This window comes from Macadamia integrifolia, unplaced genomic scaffold (assembly GCF_013358625.1).
Source record: "Macadamia integrifolia cultivar HAES 741 unplaced genomic scaffold, SCU_Mint_v3 scaffold958, whole genome shotgun sequence".
Classification (NCBI taxonomy): Eukaryota; Viridiplantae; Streptophyta; class Magnoliopsida; order Proteales; family Proteaceae; genus Macadamia; species Macadamia integrifolia.
In genome coordinates, this window is record NW_024870601.1 from 179291 (window position 1) to 199233 (window position 19943).

General features: G+C 40.0%; 1 protein-coding gene across 4 annotated transcripts in view; it reads right to left on the reverse strand.

Annotated features, from left to right (window-relative positions):
• Nucleotides 1-19943, reverse strand: part of LOC122070638 — a 105193-nt gene that overhangs the window by 57314 nt on the left and 27936 nt on the right. For all 4 annotated transcript variants that reach the window (XM_042634828.1, XM_042634826.1, XM_042634827.1 and 1 more), the window contains exons 12-14: nucleotides 13053-13315; nucleotides 887-1129; nucleotides 599-754 (exon numbers count right to left, since the gene is read on the reverse strand). In XM_042634828.1, the coding sequence (XP_042490762.1) occupies nucleotides 599-754; nucleotides 887-1129; nucleotides 13053-13315 (662 nt within the window). The remainder of the gene's footprint in view (nucleotides 1-598; nucleotides 755-886; nucleotides 1130-13052; nucleotides 13316-19943) is intronic.

The following is a 19943-nucleotide window of genomic DNA, read 5'->3' on the forward strand; positions in this document are numbered from 1 at the left end:
TTTACCTCCAACCTTTGCCTTAATTTTGCTTCCTAATTTATCCCTACACAATAATTCTTAATTCCCTTTATATCCCATCATTTACTTTAACCTCCATTCACCCTTTTAAGATCCCTTTCGATTTACAAGTCTGCAACCCTGGTACAAGAGTCCTAATAGTTACAATTCTGCCATTCTCTTGTCGGGTTGAGCTATTTGGTGATTGGGTGGGCCCCTAAGCGATCCGATTTCAGTCTTTGGAACAGGGATCCGCATCACAATCAGAAGGTGGATTATAACTATTCCATGGCAATTAACCTCTCTACTCAGATTCTGCTGATCCAGGATTCAGTGGATTATTTTGGGAAAGGATACCTTCAAGCTGGGTCCAGAAACCCTGAATTAAAGGGGCAAGGTTCCCAATAGACCATCTTTAGTTTCCAATACAAAGCAAAATAGTAAAAGCATGACGAAATCACAACTCAACATACAGAGTAAAAGCCCTAGTCCACAAACTATCAGATATTATAAGCATAAATCTTAGCAGCAAATATATTCCATAACCAAATAAATTTGGTTACTAAAAAAAATATAAGTAAAGAATACAAACGAAACCTACAGCCTGCAACACAGAAGCAGTGGTACAAGAAGCCAACCGTCGTTGACTAGGGCCGCCTAGCTTTCCTCTAACAGAAGAAGGTAACTGCACATCCTCAAACACAGGGATGGACCAGAATGTGGAACAAGCTGATTTGGCAAATGAGACTAGCTCCCCCTGCATACCAAATAAAATAAAAATAAGTGTTAACAGCAATATCTAACCAAATTCATTTAACTTTAGTGAGAAAAATAACATGATGACGTTAATGAGAAAAATAGCACGATGAGATTCTCTGTAACCAAATACCAGTATAGAAAAGAAAGGCCTTGCAAATTTCTCAAACCCAACATAATCTCCTGCCGAACTCGATTGATCTGACTTGTCAAGAGTTCCTGCTTCCATGCTACTTCTAACTTTCCCCACAAAATCAGTGGACTTCTTCTGTATGATTTGAAGTTCTTCGACTAAGCCTAAAGAGAGGATGAGAAACTTCACAGGAACCCATTCTAGATTTTTCCCAGAGATATTAACAGCACAACTCTGAATAAACTGCAGGAGGAGGAGTTAAACTGAACTGAGTTACACGAGATTAAAAATGAAAAATAATAATAATAATAATAATAAATAAAATAATAAGAGACAAGTCATAAAGATCAAAATCCAAACATCCTTCTATATCCTGAATCGAATTAATGAAGTTTAAAATTGAAACGAAGAAAAAAAATGAGAAAATAAGATGTTGAGAGAAAAAAAATAGAACACAAGTTGTATTCAGTTCTAACATCTCATAGAATTTATGGTTTTTTTCTTTTTTGGTGAATTGTAAAATGCATTAAAAGAAGGGGGAGGGGAAATATAGCCCCAATAGGGAATTTACAAACCCAAAAAGGATACAAAAGCCCAAAAGGGCATCAAACAGGGCCCAAATGGCCTAAACTAACTTCAACAAGCCAGCTCGGATGCCCAACCTGAGGAGTAGGGCAAATCAGTCTGAATTGGGAAGAGAACCACAATCTGTAACCCTAACATCTCAACACAACATTTCCCAGCCGCCACCATGAAGGAGCACCGCTGGTGTAAAGGCAGCCACGACGGAGGAGCGCTGGCCTTATGGAGAGCCTCGGTCAAGCAATTAACTGGCCTAGCGGGAGAAGTCTCCAAGGCGAAAAGGCGCCGGCCTTTCTGAGGGCAACGGTGGAGTGGTTGCCGACCGACAACGACAAAGCGGGCTGGTGTCGAAGAGGCGAACCAACATACCAAAAGGCAAGTTCCCAGCGGCCGACAAGCCCCCCAGGGCAGCCAGACAACAAGGGTGAAGGCCAAAGCTATGAGCAGGCGGACAAGCCAAGCAAGCCTTGCATCCAGAAGGGAGATGACCAACAGACAGCAAGCCTGGCAAGAGTGACATCCAAAAGGGCTGTAAGCATGGCAAGCAGCTAACGGAGAGGCAAAACCAGAGGAGCAGACGAGCCAACAGACAGACCAAACGAACTTGAAAACCAATCCGGAAGGTTGGACAGCAGACCTGGCGAGCAAGCCTGGCAGGACAGCAACCGAGAAGCAGCTAGCCCAAAAGGGGCCAGCACCAAGTCATCAACAGGTCCAGCAGCACAGGCAGCAGGCGGGAAGACATGCCAAATGGCTGCAACAGCCTCGAGACTGATCGAGAAAACTGACCTTGAACCTTGCTCCGGTGACCGTCGCTAGCAAGCGCGGGAGAAGGGAAAGGGAGTGGCGGAGGAAGAAGGGAGAGGGCGAGAGAAGAAGAAGAGGGAGAGCAGAGGAGGGAGGGAGAATAGGAGAAGAGAAGAGAAGATAGAGGGGGAACAAGCGAAGGGAGAGGGAGAGAGAAGGAGGAAGAATGGAGCAGAAGGTAGAGGGCGTGAGAAGAAGAGGAAGTAGGGAGAGGGGAGGGGAGATACAGAGAAGAGCGGAGGAGGGAGGGAGGGATTCGGAAGAGAAAATAAGAAGGGGAAGGGAGGGGAGGAACAGCGGCCTTTGATGGGTGTTCTCCCGCTAGGGTTTAGGTCATCTCTTTGGTAAAGCTTAAACATAGCCAGAATTTATAGTTGTTATATATCAAAAGTTAAAACCCATAATATCCATAAAGAGAGATGACAAAACCTATAATCATTAAATTAATTGGCATTTTTCCTCTGATCCAAGTTTCTTGAATCTTATTTTGAGCCCTATGGTGTTGATTGACTATATTTCGCTATTCTTTTTTTGTACTAAACTAGCCCATCTAATCTTAGATAAATCATACTTATAAGTTATAACGAGAAGTGGGGTATACTAATCACCTTAAGATTAGAGTAATAGAGTTAGAAAACCTCATGTAAATCCAGAATCATAGGAAATAGGAATCAAAACCAGCAACTGAGATTTAATTAAGCAAAGAAAAGACAAGTCTAACATAGTCAGAATAGTACTCAAGAAAGAAGACCAAAGAAGAGGGTGCACACCATTGCGGAACTGTACCACCAATACTTTTTCACCCCACTCAAAATCAGAACAACGGGCGAAATAATAGAATCTGGCAACAAACTCTTCAACTGTCAGAATTTCCTGTTTCAACTATGCAAACATGAGGCACATGTGCTGCTTGTAGTTAGGAGGCAAGAATTTATTGTTTATAGTTTCATGCATTTCAGCCCAAGTAGTACTAACCCAATGCCTCGAGATCGGTTCTGTTGTTGTTGCTTGACCCACCAAACTCAAGCCATGCCTTTTAGTTTGTCCTCTGCAAATAAGACCTTTCTGGCCTCCGTCAACCTGTAGCGTCAGTCAAGGTACTATTCTGGATTGTTATCCCAAAAAAATTCAAAGACAACCAATTTTGTGGCTCTTTTAGCTCCATAATCATCATATCAATCAGTTCCATATGATGGCGGAGGTGACGGTGGTGGTGGCAGATCCTGTGGGATGGAGTTGGAAGAATTCCCAAATTGCATGTGACTCTTTCCTCTGTCTGAAGCCACCAATAGGTCAATAGAAGCTTGCATGGTTATCATCATAGTATTAGAGGGAACTGACAACCATGGTGAGGGTATCGACACATTTAGTGAGAGTGTCAATTTTTTAATCGGTCTCACCTTTATAGGAGTTGAGCTGTTAGAGAACTTCACTATTGGGCCATTGGCTACCATGGTGAATATAAGCAAGAGAAAACTCGAAAGGAATGGTAGAATAATAAATAAATAGAAATTGAGAAGGTGATGGCGGAGTTGTAAATAACTGAAACTTCCAAGCTAGTGGCAATACTGTAATATTGATGCAACTTGAAACACAAACAATATAAAGGGGGAGGGTAAACTTGGGATCAAGTTGAAAAAGATGAGAAGGGGCAAACTGGAAAGACAAATATTAAAGGGATTATGGAATCGATAGAAAAAGGGGGTAGGTTTCTTATACCGACAGAGAGGGAGTGATAGTCTCCCACATGGAGATGAAACCAGCAGAGGGAGTTCTGGTTGGAGTTGTCTTCTACTACTTTGGAAATAAAATACTTAAGTTAAATAAACTATAACAAACTACTACTTTTCAACCTTTTTTTTACTAAAACCCTGAGTTGGACCCGTTCTTCTTTGCACTTGGCTTCCAAAGCCGGTCATGCTGGTCCAACCAATCAAGTACTTCTGAATCAATATCGTCCCATCAACGTAGTGGCTCTATTGCCCTCCATAGCTCAAATACTAAATAGTGGGGTATTCTAATCACCTAAGGATTAGGGTTAGAAAATCTCATGTAAATCCAAAACCATAGGGAAGTAGAAATCAAAACTAACAACTGAGATTTAATTAAACAAGAAAAAAAAAAAGTCTGACGTGGACAAAATAGTACTCAACCAAGCAAACCAAAGAAGACAGACAGGATGCACAAAACTGAAGAACAGAAAGTGAAGGACAACACCTAATCTCGAGGAGGAGTAATAAGATAGAATAAATGAAGGGTATATAAAAAATAAAAATAAAAAAAAGTCTGACATGGACAAAAGTCCTCAACCAAGCAAACCAAAGAAGACAAACAGGATGCACAAAACTGAAGAACAGAAAGTGAAGGACAACACCTAATCTCGAGGAGGAGTAATAAGATAGAATGAATGAAGGGTATATAAAAAATAAAAATAAAAATAAAAAAAAGTCTGACATGGACAAAAGTACTCAACCAAGCAAACCAAAGAAGACAAACAGGATGCACAAAACTGAAGAACAGAAAGTGAAGGACAACACCTAATCTCCAGGAGAAGGAGCAACAAGATAGAATGAATGAAGGATATGTTAAGCCTCTCACACCCAACTATGGAGAAAGTCTCACACCAACTCCAGCCTTGGCATCTGACCAAGGTTTAGTCAAGAATTTGAGTCATGTTAACCTAATCTAGTGATGCATAACCCCCAAAAAGAAAAGAGATCTATAACTTTACTGCTTTTTCACACAAATCTATTTCGATCCATGATTTGAATACTGTAAGTCCCCAAAACTTGGGGAAATGGTGAAGATTAGAGTCGTTTTCTATGTTAGATGATTTTCTCTAACTCATATCGAAATGAAAAATAAGTTTCCAAGTCTTTCAGTTGCTCTCAATTTCGCATCTCACTCAAATTTTCTGTTTTGCAGATTTAAAGGAGGCATATCTTAATTCTTACCTGTATGAGACCATATCGGTTGATATAAACATTTTTTTAGAAAATAAGTATTAGATCAAATAGTATCATATCGATACCAACCGTTACCGATACATATTGGCTGATACGATATGGTCCAATACTCTAAACCCCTGCTCACAAGCTCAAGGTTAAATTGCTTTTCAAATTGTTGGGATGGAAAGTTCCTGGCCCAGGAACGTAGGATAATATTAGAATCTTGGAACATTGGATCCTTAACCGGGAAGAGCTTGGAGCTGGTTGATGTCATGAGGAGAACAAAGATTAATATTGTATGTATTCAAGAAACTAGATGGAAGGATAACAAAGTTAATGTGTTGGATGACAACTTCAAACTTTAGTATGCAAGAGTTCAAAGAAATAGAAGCGGAGTGGGCATTATAATGGATAAAAAGGCTGCTCGGGATTGGCCCCCCAGCGGGAAGCGGGTGAGCGGTATGAGCCGCCCTGGCTAGAGCCGGTTCCTGAGCCGCCAGGGGCAACCATTGCCTGTATAAGGCCGCCTCGTTTTCCGCAATCAAAAGGTAGGGATTTCTTCTCATCCTTATTGGTTGGTAAAGGCTTTAGATAAGACAATGGAGGCGAATGAGAGAGATCCTCAAGTTAGTTAAATGTTGAGTTCAGGATCCCCCTTGCCTAAGAGAGAAAAGAAGTTCCTTCGTTGAGCACAACAGAATGAAGAGGAATTTGTATCATTTCAAATCCCTATTCTGAAGAATGTTGTAGTAAAAGTCATAAGAATGGGAGGTAGGATTATTTCCGTCAAACTAGTGTTGGAGAAAGAGGTTGTTAATGTTATCTGCGTATATGCTCCCAAGTAGCATTGGATGAAAGTATCAAGTGTCAATTTTGGGGCCACATGGATGATTTAATGCAGAGCCTGAATTAGGGTGAATCAATTATTATTGGAGTTGAATTGAACAGACATGTTGGGAGAGATCGTAGAGGACATGAAGGTGTCCATGGCAGATACGGGGTGGGGGAGAGGAACAAGGAGGGGACCTCTATCCTGGACTTCGTGGTGGCTTATGATCTTCCCATTGTGAACACCTTCTTCGCAAAAAGAGAGGACCACTTACATACAAAAGTGGGAATAATACTAGTCAAATTGATTTCTTCCTAACAAGAAAGTCAAACAGAAGGTTGTGTAAGGACTAAGGATTGTAAGGTTAATACCTAGGGAGAGTCTAACAACCCAACATAGACTGGTGGTACTGGATATATGTCTCAGTGCACAGAAACGTGGGAGGAGGGAATCTATGGTCTCTAAGATAAGGTGGTGGAGAACTGGAGATTAAAAGGTGAGACCCTAAATACATTTACTGACAATGTGGTTAAACAAGGAAAGTGGGACTTTGAGGCAGACACCAATATGATGTGGACCGAGATGATGACCTGTATTAAGAGGGTTGCCAAAGAAGTGTTAGGGGAAACGAAGGGAAGGCGGCAAGGCCCTAGAGAGACATGGTGGTGGGATGCTGAGGCCCAAGCAACAATCAAGACCAAGAAAGTTTGTTTTAAGGCATGGAAAAAAACTAAAGATGCAGAAGATAAGAAGATATATTATGATGCCCAAAACGAAGGAAGATTGTGGAGACGGCTAGGATGAAGAAATATGAGGATCTCTATACTAACCTCAACATAAAAGAAGGGGAGAAAGGTACATATAAGATAGCTAAGATGAGAGAAAGGAAGAGTAAACAGTTCGAATAGGTGAGATGTATTAAAAATGATAATGGAGAGTGTTGGACTGTTGGTAAGGGATGAAGACATTGTGAAGAAATGGGATGAGTATATTAGTACCCTATTTAATGGAGATAATTTGAGTATAAATGACCCGGAAGATGGCTTTACCCAACAAAACCCCAAGCACCATAGATATATATGAAAGTTTAGTGTGGCGGAAGTTAAAGAAGCCTTGAGAAAGATGAAAGCGGGCAAGAGTTAAGACACTAGGCCCAGATGAGATCCCAATTGAAGTATGGAAAACCTTAGGAGTTTGTGGTGTTGCTTGCTTAACCATGTTGTTTAATAAGATTATGAACATAAGGAAGATGCCAGATGATTGGAGGAGAAGCATTGTAATCCCGATATACAAAAACAAAGAGATATTCAGAGTTGCAATAAGTATAAAAGCATAAAACTAACGAGTCATACTATAAAACTATAGGAGAAGGTTATTGAAGCCCACCTAAGAAAAGAAATTAAGATCTCGAAGAACCAATTTGGATTTATGCCAGGTAGATCTACAACAGAGGCTATCTACCTACTGAGGAGGTAATGGAAAGTTATAAACCACAAGAAAGATCTTCACATAGTCTTTATGACCTAGAAAAGGCATATAACAGAGTTCCTGGAGATTTAATCCAACATGACCTAGTAAAGAGAGAGGTGTCAAGTACATATGTAGATATAATACATGCATGAGGGTGTGGTGACTAGTGTGAGATATGTGGGAGGTCAAGGCAAGGAATTCCCAATAACGATTGGGTTACATCTAGGATCGGCCTTAAGCCCCTAGTTGTTTGTGTTTATCATGGATGAATTAACCAAAAGCATTTTAGACGAGGTTCCATTGTGTATGCTCTTTGCAGATGACATCATTTTAGTGGGTGAGACTCAAGGAAGGATTAACAATAAGTTGGAGCTATGGACATCAAAATGGGAAACAGGAGGTTCTAAGATTAGTAGATCGAAGACGGAGTATGTGAAGTGTAACTTTAGCCACTCTATGATGGATAATGAAATGGTGAAAATTGAAGAGACGAGATTTCTCAAAGTGATTAATTTAGATATCTGGGGTCTACCATAAATAAAGAAGGTAACATAGAGGATGATATCTCACAAAGAATTAAAGTAGGATAGAAGAAGTGCAGAGGTGCGTCCAAAGTCTTACGTGACTAGCGTATCCCTCTAAAGCTCAAGGGAAAATTCTATAGGACTATTGTGCGCCCACCTATGATGTATGGGGCGGAATGTTGGGCAGTCAAGAATAGTCATATTAAGAGCTATGTGTAGCTGAAATGAGGATGTTAAGATGGATGTGTGGTAAAACGAAGAATGATAAAGTAAGGAATGAGCATATTAGAGCTGTGTTGGGAGTTATACCGATCAATGACAAACTCCGTGAAAGTCGTTTGACATGGTATGCCCATGTTTAAAGGAGACCTAAGGATGCCCCAGTAAGGACGAGTGATCGAATTCAAATAGAAAGATCCAAAAGTGCTAGAGGCAAGCCTAAAATGACCATAGAAGAGGTGAGGAATGACATGAATAGTCTCAATCTTGTCACAAGTATGACCTTGGATAAAACCTATCGGAGGACAAGAATCCATGTAGCCGACCCCATCAAGCTGAGATTTTCTAACAGTTGGGTTGTGCTTCTTTCCTCTTATTCTCATCTTTCTCATCTTTCTGTTCTCATCTCTCATCTTCCAATCTCTTCCTTCCCCCTCTTCTGTTTGGACTTTTACTATTTTGTTTTGTTTGGACCATGCAGCAGACCCCATCAAGTTGGGATAAGGCTGAGTTTGTTGTTGTTGGTGTGATCCCCTCCTCTTTATTTATAACTTCATGGAAACGAGTAAAATAGGAAACCACCCATGTGTGGAAGGAAGAACCCCTTACAACCTATGTTTTCTTCAAAACAGAAACAATTCTAAGACTTTGGCAAGATAAAATAATGTACTACCGATTTATAGCAATAACAGTACCAAAACAGGATCGAAAACAGAGAGATAGGCAAGTAGTTTTTTTAATGAAATAAAGTAGAACAAAATCCAGCAATCAGATGGACCTGAAATTTTGGTTGAATTCTCCTATTAGTGAAGGAAACCCTTGTTGAAGTCCCAGGTTAATCCAACAGGTAGATCTGGTATAATGGAGGATTCCAACTGTAACTAGGAAAGGGGCAAAACAGTCAAAATAAGATTATGATGAAAGTTCAGATTGAAGAATATTAATCATGATGCTAAATTGAAGTTTATGTTGATAAATTCAGCAGAATCAGAACAACACTAACAGGCGTAGATTTCAGACAATTGACAGCCTAGAAGCAATTGTACGCAGGATAGGACTGTATAAACTACTCGGTAGAATCTGAAATTGAAAACAGGAAATGATAGAGAAAAATTATTAATTTTAGTATTCTGTAATCAAATTTGAAATCAGCCTAACGAAACCTCACAAATCAAAAACTCCTAGTATGAGTAGGATTGTTAGATTGAACCAGCAAAATTGGTCAGCACCGAACAATGATGTTGCTTGGCGGTTGATTTTATTGGCCTCAGATGAAATCTCCAATTCAGCGATCTACTGGTGAGTGAAAGAAGAATCGCAGACATAAAAGATGGGCAGAATTAAAGAAAACAATATAGCAGTACCTTAACAAGAACTAGAGCGAGAAAAATGATGACTATGGGGCTTCCCACCAAAAAGGAACAGAATCTCAATGCCCTCTAAGGATTTCCCACCCTTAACTGAATCTCACAGCACGCATACTTTTTCAGCAGCAAAAGGAAAGGCTCAAGCCAAAATCTCATTAATCAAATTCATGGAGATCTTTAATTAGCTAGCGGCTCCTAGTTTCCAGATTCCTTAAAAACAGGATTTGTGGCAACCATTTGAAGAGGTTTAAAGATTGTTTACAGTTTCAGAATCCCAGGAAATCAAGAATCTTAGACTCCACAATGCTTGCCATTGTAGGTTTCCTAAATTTTATGAACCTAACATTCAGTCCAAGTCGTGAGAATTTATTTCTCTATTCTTTATTGTCATGGTAGACTGATCAAGGGCACTCCAAATAAGTCGATGTTGGAGGAGTTATTCCTTTTTTCTGTTTGGCTTCTTGCTTTGAGAGTTTGGTTAATTAAGAACACTTCCAAAAGTAGCCCACGGCTGGAGGAAGTTTCCTTAACTTTTTCTTGTTATTTTAGCCAGTTTAGGAAACTGCCACATCAGCCAATTGATTGGTAGTTTTAGAGTACATTTTATTTTCAGTTTTTTTATATTTTACAGCCTTATAAATACATTGTAAAGGCCCCCCATGATCTGAATGAATAGATTAAGAATTAGTTAGATTTTAAGGTGAAGCTGCTACCTTTCTCTTCTCTCTCCTCCCTCTCCTCACCCATCGAACTCCTTTCTTCTCCCTCTTCTTCTCCTTTTTTCTATCAATTTGACCCACTACAGCAGATACATCCACCTGAACGGCATAAATTGCCAACCCTGACAACCAATCTCCTTCTCTCAGTTTCAACAGAAACTCTATTCAAAAATTGATATGCATCATCTCTGGGTATATCATTACACTACATCCAGCCACTATTGAGGAATCATGCACGATGAATCAAATATCTCAACCTTTTAATCCACAGAGAAAGTTAAAACTTTAACCACCAAAAGAGCAGATGGGTCAGAACTCAGAAGGCCACGAGCCTTCTCAAACACTAGCAGCCTTTCTTCTTTAAAAAAAAAAAATCTTCAGTCAAAGATACACTTTCTGAGTCCAAATGAGAAAGTACACTTACTTCTAGGGATGGAAAACTAAACACTTTGTATAGACATATCTAATAGCATGCCTCATAATAATTGACGCATCCACGCCATTCCATGGGCAGCCACCAATTACCAAGATTTAAGATCTCTCTCTCTCCCCCCATCTCGCTGATCCAATAAAGAGAGATCTGGCGAGATCGAGATCTCACCGAGATCATGTATTTTTTCCCGGTCGACTCGGTGGTTGCTCTCAGTGGCCATATGGTCTTTGTAGCCCTTGAAACTTGGTATTTACCCTATTTTAGGCCTTCTAAACACAATGGGAACATCAGTTTTTTTAAAATTAAACCTAAAATGGTACATTGACTTCGTACCCTATGTAAGTAGTCTCCGACTCTTCGGACCCTAGGCCGTATGCTCTATTCCACAACCTACATTCCACAATCAAAACATGACACATGACACAACATAATCATAAGAATTTAAAAGACATCATAGATAATTACTTAATTGTTTAACAATTAACATTGATGACTAATGAGTCACATTCACATACATTGAAAATTAAAGTAACTCCAAATGTGGATGAGGAGGAAATATTCTTGACTCTTTAAGCTTCAATGAATGTAAGAATGGATATCATCAAGCAAAAGCATCAAAATCCTTGCTCCTTAAGTGTTTTTTCTTCAAAAAAGTGGAGAGAGGCAAGATATAGGCGAGTTCTTCGTGAGATTTGGCAAGAAAGAGGCAAGATCTCAAGATCTCGGTCGAGTTTTTGTACAATTATAACTCGCCATACATCTCGTCTCGCCTTTTTGAAAAAGAGAGATATTAGCGCTGAGATCTTAAACCATGCCAATTACCCAGAATTAAATGTGAAGAATACCTTCCTGAAACATTATCAAATTCCAACTTTAGAGCTGGAGAATAAAATCACACAAGTGTGCGTAATGTTTAAGGAAATGATCCTATTCTTTAACAATTGCTGGACTAGTACTTTTAACTTTAACCTCCAGCCAGGTCTCTAAGCTACTTAAGTTTCACAAATGATGGCCCTTCCTAGATGCCAATGATATTAATCCACACATTGCATTGTTTCATAATTCTGACACCACACACCACAATCATTTGCCTTAGAACAGGACCATTCTCAAAGATAGACAAGAGGGACAAAGTAGGAGGTTGGTTTGCCTAGTAGATGGTTGATCCAGTGACTCAAAGCAAATATTAAACTAAAACCGTAATGAATTCCTACCATTCATATGGATCATAAACTTGAGGGGACTATGTTATCCCAGACAGCAACAATGAGCTTCAAAAGTTTCATAAAACATCCCCCCCCCCCCCAACCCAGTGTTCTATAGTTCTCAACTTAAGTCCTACTGGAAGAATAATGTTTTCATCTAATGAGAATTTCATCCAATCCTATCATATAGAAGCCTTACAGGATTCAGTGACACAAACAAAGGACTAGTCTCACTGTCTTTCTGTAATTCACATGGTGGTAAAAGTGGCCAAAAACTCTTCCATCACATCTTAGCCTCTTCCTCATGGCAATATACAAGGGAAGAAAATAAAATTGAAAGAGTAGAATCCAGTCAATCCACCACAGCTGACTAGAGATTCTCACCGCTTGTTAATCATTCGTTGCTGCAGAATAACATTTCAGTGCTCACTTCAGAGAGAGACTTGACTTTATATCAATGAACACCACAAAAAATCAGGTAATTCCTAAAATCTTTTATGGGCTAGTATGTTACCCTTTTAGTCTTGTATAGATTCTTGGATAGAGCCATAATTGAATTGTTTTTTTTTTTTTCCTGAAAATTACGCTATGACAAGGTGGGCAGCATGATAAGCAGATAGTATGAACTATTAACACAAATCAGATTAAGATGCGAAGCAAATTTTAAGCTTTATCAAACATCCACAGTAAGAAACATAAAGTTAACAAAGAAAGCTTAAAATCCAGTTCATGATGTAGGGAGGAATAAGCAGTGGATTAAGATGCCATCATGCTCCACAAAGTTGAAACTTAGTTTGAGCATACAACACAGTGAAAACGGTTTCCTCACTCTCAAGCAAGAGGAATTAACAAAAGGCTAGACATAAATTAGTCCACATTACCCTGGTCAAAATACTTGGACAAATAAAGATGCAAGTATGCCCACACTCCAGTGATTAATCAGTTCCCTTCCCACATAACAATTTAATTAACAGAAATAGTAGGGTAAATATCAAACTGTTGAAGAATTATAAGGGGACAATGGAAAGAAATAGTAAACATCTACGAGGCTAAGAAGACAAACCCTGAATATAGGTTCCAAATGGTGTTCCTCCGTGACTAAAAGAAAAAGAAGCCTTATCCATCTTTGCACCTCTAGGACCCATGCATCCAAATCTTCATCATCGTAAATAACAAAGGAATCAAGGCAATATTGATGCTTTATGAACCTTTCAGGGAAATCATAAAGACTGTCCAAAACCTGCATTTTAGGAGTTAAGGAATTGGAACTTGAGCACTTTCTATTTAACCCAGAAAACCATTCTTGCACTTTTCCTCTCAAGGAACCTGGAAACAAGACATCAAAATACTATTCAAAACCTCCAGACATAAACTGGCAGTGGCAGATGATGGCTAATAAATCACAAAATGTAAGAAAGGAAAGAAAGATGATTAACTCAACATAAAATTCAGCTACTAGAGAATGTATGTGGTGTGATATTGGGCTTGAAAACCCTATTCAGAATCGCTAGGGTTTCCTAGTTGGGGGTATTTTGGAAAGTAATAAAAGAAAAGAAATCTGAGAATAAACAATTAACGCTACATAAAATGCAGCTACTAGAGAATGCTAGTGGTGTGATCCTGGGCTTGAGAACCCTCTTCGGAATCACTAGGGGCCCAAAAACTAATAGAAAGCCCAAATCAAAGATAAGAATTCCAAAAGCAACCACGTGAATAGGAATGGAGTTACAACATAAAAGGGGACAACTACTTGGGGTTATTCTGGAAAGTAATAAAAGAAAGGAATCTTAGAATAAACAAAGAATCAGAAGGGTAGTAGAGTTGATGGGAATAATGGGTTAAAATATATCGAAGAGGGGGAGGGGAAGAAAACTAGGTCTTCAACCTAAGGATATGGAACCAGATGGTGAACTAAAGCTATTCCCATAGAGGTAGCTTATCCAAATGATGATGGTCCAACCTGAAATTTCACATATGATACCACAACACCAAGATTTTTCAATTCCAGCACGAAATAGCTACACAAATCAGCTCACAATCGACTGACTAATTCTGGAATCAGAACCTGGTAGTAGAAGAACCAGGTTTGAAGTTCTGACTAAAGCTCACAATCCCATCTCAGATTTGATAGCCTAGGTAGCCAAAGTGTGTGTGAACGAAACCACCAATTATCAGATCGAAAGGGACAGAATTGAAGGAGTTCGATTCAAATCAGATGGGCTGCAAGTACCGCCTAAATAGAGTAGGCCTGTAAGGAAATAGTAACAAAAAAGGAGAAGGAACAAGGAGGTCTCACAGGAGAAGGGTAGAGAAAGAGGGGGGAAAAGGACAACAGCCAAGCTGCCCAAGGCAACCCAGGCTTCAACTAAACAAAATCAACTCAACTCATTTTTCAACTCTAAATCCTAATAGAAGGACACATGCATATAAATAAAAGAAGAAATCTGTTAACAGTATGAATGGGGATGTATTTATAATAAGCAAAAGAGAAACCAGAATTACAAGTTCACCCCCTAGCTGACCCACACTCTAACTAGGATAGAATAAGCCGGGCCAAGGTGGAACTCCCCAATGTGCCCCTACCGCACACTTAAGTTACATATTCTAACACTCCCCCTCAAGTTGGCGCATAACTGTCACTCATGCCCTTGACTAAGCTAGGATGAAACATCTTCCAACCAGCCCCTTCAGCTAGTTGATCACCAAACTTCACAAAAGGAACACAAATCAAACCAGCGTCCAACTTCTCTTTGATGAAGTGTCTGTCGATCTCCACGTGTTTGGTTCAGTCATGCTGTACTACATCATGAGCACTACTGATAGCAGCCTTGTCATCACAATAGAGCATCATAGGAAGACGAACAGGTATACTAATATCATCCAAAATTGTACGCAGCCACAATAACTCATGAATCTCTCGTGCCATAGCACAAAATTCTATTTCAGCACTAGATCTAGCCACCACATTCTACTTCTTCTTGCGCCAAGTGACAAGGTTCCCACTCACAAAGGTACAATAACTAGAGATGGACTTTCTGTCAGGTGAACTAGCCCAATCAGCATCTGTATAAGCTTCAACTCGGATATGATCATGAGAAGATAAAAGGATCTCTTACCCTAGAGTTGACTTCAAGTATCACAAGATACGCAAAACTGCTTCCATATGAGAGGAATAGGGATCATACATAAACTAACTAACCAAACTCACAGCCACAACAATATCAAGTCGTGTATGAGAGAGATATATCAGTTTCCCTACCAACCGTTGGTAGCGGCTTTTGTCAATTGGTTCACCCTCGTTTTTCTTGAGCCGGGTACTAGCTTCCATAGGAGTATCAAAAGGATGACAACCCAACATTCCTATCTCGGACAATAGATTAAAGATGTACTTTTTTTAGAGAAAAGATGCCTTTGGAAGACCTGGTAACTTCAATCCCAAGAAAGTACCTTAACTTTCCAAGATCCTTTATCTCAAACTCTTTGCCCATAAAAACTGTGAGATGATTAATCTCAGTAGTATCATTTCCCGTCACCATGATGTTGTCCATGTAGATAATGAGCACAGTAACTTTCTCCCCAGACCTCTTTATAACAATAAGTGGTCAGTATTACTATGCTTATTACCCACAGATGTCAAAGCCTTGTGAATTCTGAACCACGCTCCAGGTGACTGCTTCAAACCATAGAGAGCACGCTTCAACTTATAAACCTTGCCTTGAGTTCTCGTACTAGAGAAACCCGGTGGAATATCTATATGCACATCCTCATCGAACCCTCCATGGAGGAAAGCATTCTCTACATCAAGTTCTTGGAGTTCCCATCCTAGGTTCATAGCACATGAGAGTAGCTCTGGTACAAAGGTCAACTTGGCAACTGGGGCAAACGTCTCCTAGTAGTCAATTCCATATGTATGAGTGAACCCTTTAGACACAAGCCTTGCATCCACAGAACTGTCAATCTTTTGTTTTACCACAAACGCCCACTTACAACCAACTGGTCTCTTCCCAGGTGGAAGAGTCACAAGTTCCCATGTAGCATTCTTTTCTAAGGTATCCATTTCTTCCTCCATTGCGGCCTTCCATCTACAAAAGCTTCCTGCCAATTCTTGGGAACACAAGTGGAAGAAAGAGAAGACACAAAAGTATGATAAGAGGGAGAAAGGGAATCATATAAAGCAACATGAGCTATAACGCGTTGAGTACAGATCCTAGTGCCTTTTCTAAGAGCAATAGGTTGGTCAGAAGGAGAAATTATACCTAAACTATGAGGCTCAGTTGGCTCTGGATCCAAGGCTGGCGAAGGGATGTGTAAAGGTGTTGCAGTAGTGGTGATGATCTGAAGTTGCTTATTTTTGGTATGTCCCCATGATAAACTTGAAGAGTTGAGTCATCAATTTGTCTCTGAAATTCACTAATGGTTCTCTGGACTGGAGTCATCTTCCCCTGAGTTGGAACAATAGGAACAAGAGTATCTGTCATAGGCCCTGTCCCCTCACTATCTTATGGAGCATGAGAAACCTTAAGGGAAGATGGTTTACACTGGTGGAGCAAGCAGATTCAGAGTCATCTCTTCTTCACTAGTAATATCAAACTCCCCCTGAGGAGGTGACAATGAGTAGTAACCAACAGATTCATGAAACACTACATCTATTGTTACCATAGTGCAACGGGTAAGAGGATGGTAGCATTTGTATCCTTTCTACGTAGGAGAGTACCCCAAAAATTCCAATTTTTCCGATGAATGATGATCCCTAGCATAGCAGGAACACCCAAAAGTCTTTGGAGGAACCAGGAAGGATGTAGACCCTTGAAGAACCTCAATAGGATTTCGAGAGTTAAGGACACAAGTTGGCATGTGATTGATTAAGTAAACTACTGTGAGGACAGCATCACTCCAATACTAAGATGGAACCTATATAGCAAACATCATGACTTGACCAATATCTAGCAAGTGCCTATTCTTGCGTTCAACCACCCCATTCTGAGCTGGACTGCCGACACAAGTTGTCTGATGAAGAATCCCATGATCAGCTAGGTATTTTTTAAACTGACCCTCCATGTACTCTGTTCCATTATCACTACGAAAAATTTTCAGAGTGGCATTGAACACTAAGTCTGAATCATTTTACGGAACCGCTGAAAACAACTGAACACTTCACTTTTGTGCTGCATCTTATATACCCAAGTAGTTCTAGAGTGACAATTAATAAAGGACATAATCTTTTTCTAGAAATAGATGTCCGACGAGACGGATCCCACACATCAGAGTGACCCGAATGAAAAATAGAAGAGCTTCTTTTATTTAAAGGTAAATAACTGGAACGAATCTGTTTAGCCAGAGTACAGGCTTCACAAAAAAATTCATCCCTAATACATGGTTTAACTAAATATGTAAATAAAAGAGATGAGGTCCCAATTGGTGGGTGTCCCAAATGATAGTGCCATTGATTTAATTTAGAAGAAGCAGAGTGTAGCTGATGAGGAGTAGTAGAAACTGCAGCCATAGGGACACAACCATCATCAAGCAAATAAAGACCACCATGTACCTTACCACATCCAATCGTCTTCCCCGTTATCAGATCCTGAAAAATGAAATGGGAAGGAAAAAAGGTTACTTTATAGTTTAGGTCCCCAGTAAGGCTATTAATGGATAGTAATTAGTTGTAAAATTAGAGATATATAAAATTGAAGATAAAGTGATAGAAGAATTACACTTAATAGAACCTATTACAATCTCAAATACCTGTAATCAAACCAAAGAAAGGAGAAAAGAAGAGAAGAGAAGAAGAGAAGAAGAGAAGAAGAAAAGAAGAAAAGAGGAGTAACCTGCGATCAGTCCAGAATAGTTTGATCGCAAGTTTACTCTTATTTTATATATCTTACCACAATAAAAAATAAGACAAGAGTACCCTCATTAACCCTAAACCAGAACCATGGGCCGATAGAACAAAATTGTCCCTATCAGCCTAGTAGAACTAGCGCTAATCCCTTATCGGGATTAACATCATTCTCAACACTCCCCCTCAAGCTGGAGCATACACATCACCCATGCTCAGCTTGGTACAACCATTACGAAAACTATGAGCAAAAAGAGACTTGGTGAACACGTCAGCCAACTGATCTGATGAAGGAACAAAAGGGGTCTCAATCAGCTTCTTTAGAACAGCATTACGAACAAAGTGGCAGTCCATCTCTATGTGTTTGATCCTCTCGTTGAAGATCGGATTACTAGCAATGTGCACCGCAACTTAGTTGTCACAATACATCTTCATAGGCTTGGTCACTGGAAATCCCAACTCCAAGAGTAAAGACCGGAGCCACATCAACTCAGCAGTGGTATGAGCCATAGCTTTGTATTCTGCTCAGCACTAGATCGGGCAATGGTGGTCTACTTCTTGCTACGCCATGTAACCAGATTACCTCCAACAAATGTACAATAATCCATAGTAGATCTCCGATCACTAGCAAAGCCGGCCCAATCAGTATCAGAATAGCTAACTAGTTCCATATGCCAATTAGGACGATAGATCAGCCATTTTCCAGGAGCACCCTTTAGGTAGCGAAGAACACGGACAACAGCATCCCAATAAGCTTTTTGAGGAGACTGCATGAACTGACTGAGAACTCCAATAGCATAGGAGATGTCAGGACGAGTCACAGTAAGATAAATTAACTTGCCAATCAAAGTCCTGTACTGATGCACATCCTAGAGAGGTTCGCCATCATTAACACCAAACTTTTGGTGAGGATCAATAGGGATATCAACAGGTCTGGATGCAAGCATACCAGTATCAAATAAAAGATCCAACACATATTTTCTTTAAGACAGACCGATCCCTTTCTTGCATCGGATCACCTTAATCCTAAGAAAATAGTGAAGTTGGCCCAAGTCCTTGGTCTGAAAGTGTTGTTGTAGATAAGCTTTCACTTCAGAAATTCCTGCCTCATCATTACCAATAAGAATAATATCATCAACATAAACTACCAAGACAACCAGTTTATCACCTCTGCGATGAACAAAGACAAAATGATCAGAATAACACTGAAAAAATCCATAAGTAACTATGGTAGCATTGAACTTGTTAAACCATGCCCGAGGGGACTGTTTAAGTCCATAGATAGCCTTATATAAGCGACACACACGACCTTTATTCTCCCCCGAAGCAATATAATCAGGAGGTTGCTCCATACACGCCTCTTCCTATAGATCACCATACAAGAAGGCATTCTTGATGTCCAACAGAAACAAGGGCCAATCAAAGTTGGTAGCAAGAGAAATAAATAGACAAACAGAGTTCAGTCTATCAACCGGGGAGGTCTCAAAATAATCAACTCCATATGTCTGAGTATACCCCTTGGCAACCAGACGGGCTTTCAACCGCTTAACAGAGCCATCAGAGTGGTACTTAATAGTGTACACCCAGCGACACTTCACCAAATCCTTGCCAGGAGGTAAATCTACCAGACTCTAGGTACCACGACTCAAGAGAGCATCCATTTCTACATCCATGGCAGCTTTTCATCCAGGAATACTTAGGGCATCAGTATGGGTGCGGGGAATAGGATTAGTAAAAAGAGACAGGGCAAGACCATGGATGGGAGAAGGAAGATGAGACAAGGAAACAAAGTTATCAATAGGATACACTACCATAGATTTTTTAGTGCAAGAACGTGTACCTTTCCTTTGAGCAATTGGTAAGTCATCAGGCAGAGGAGGAGGAGCTTCATCAGAGGAAGGTGGCAGGGAGGAAGTGAATCAGTTGGAGTATTAGTTTCTCCACTTGGTTGTCCAACATTCTTTCTGCGTTGATAAACCTGTAGGAGAGGTGAGTCATTGGCACTAAAAACATCAAGGAAGGGTATGAGAGAGGGAATGGGTGAAGGAGATGGAGAAGACCACTCCATACCAGACTGGGACACCAGAGGAGAAAAAAATGATGTGCCCTCAAAGAAAG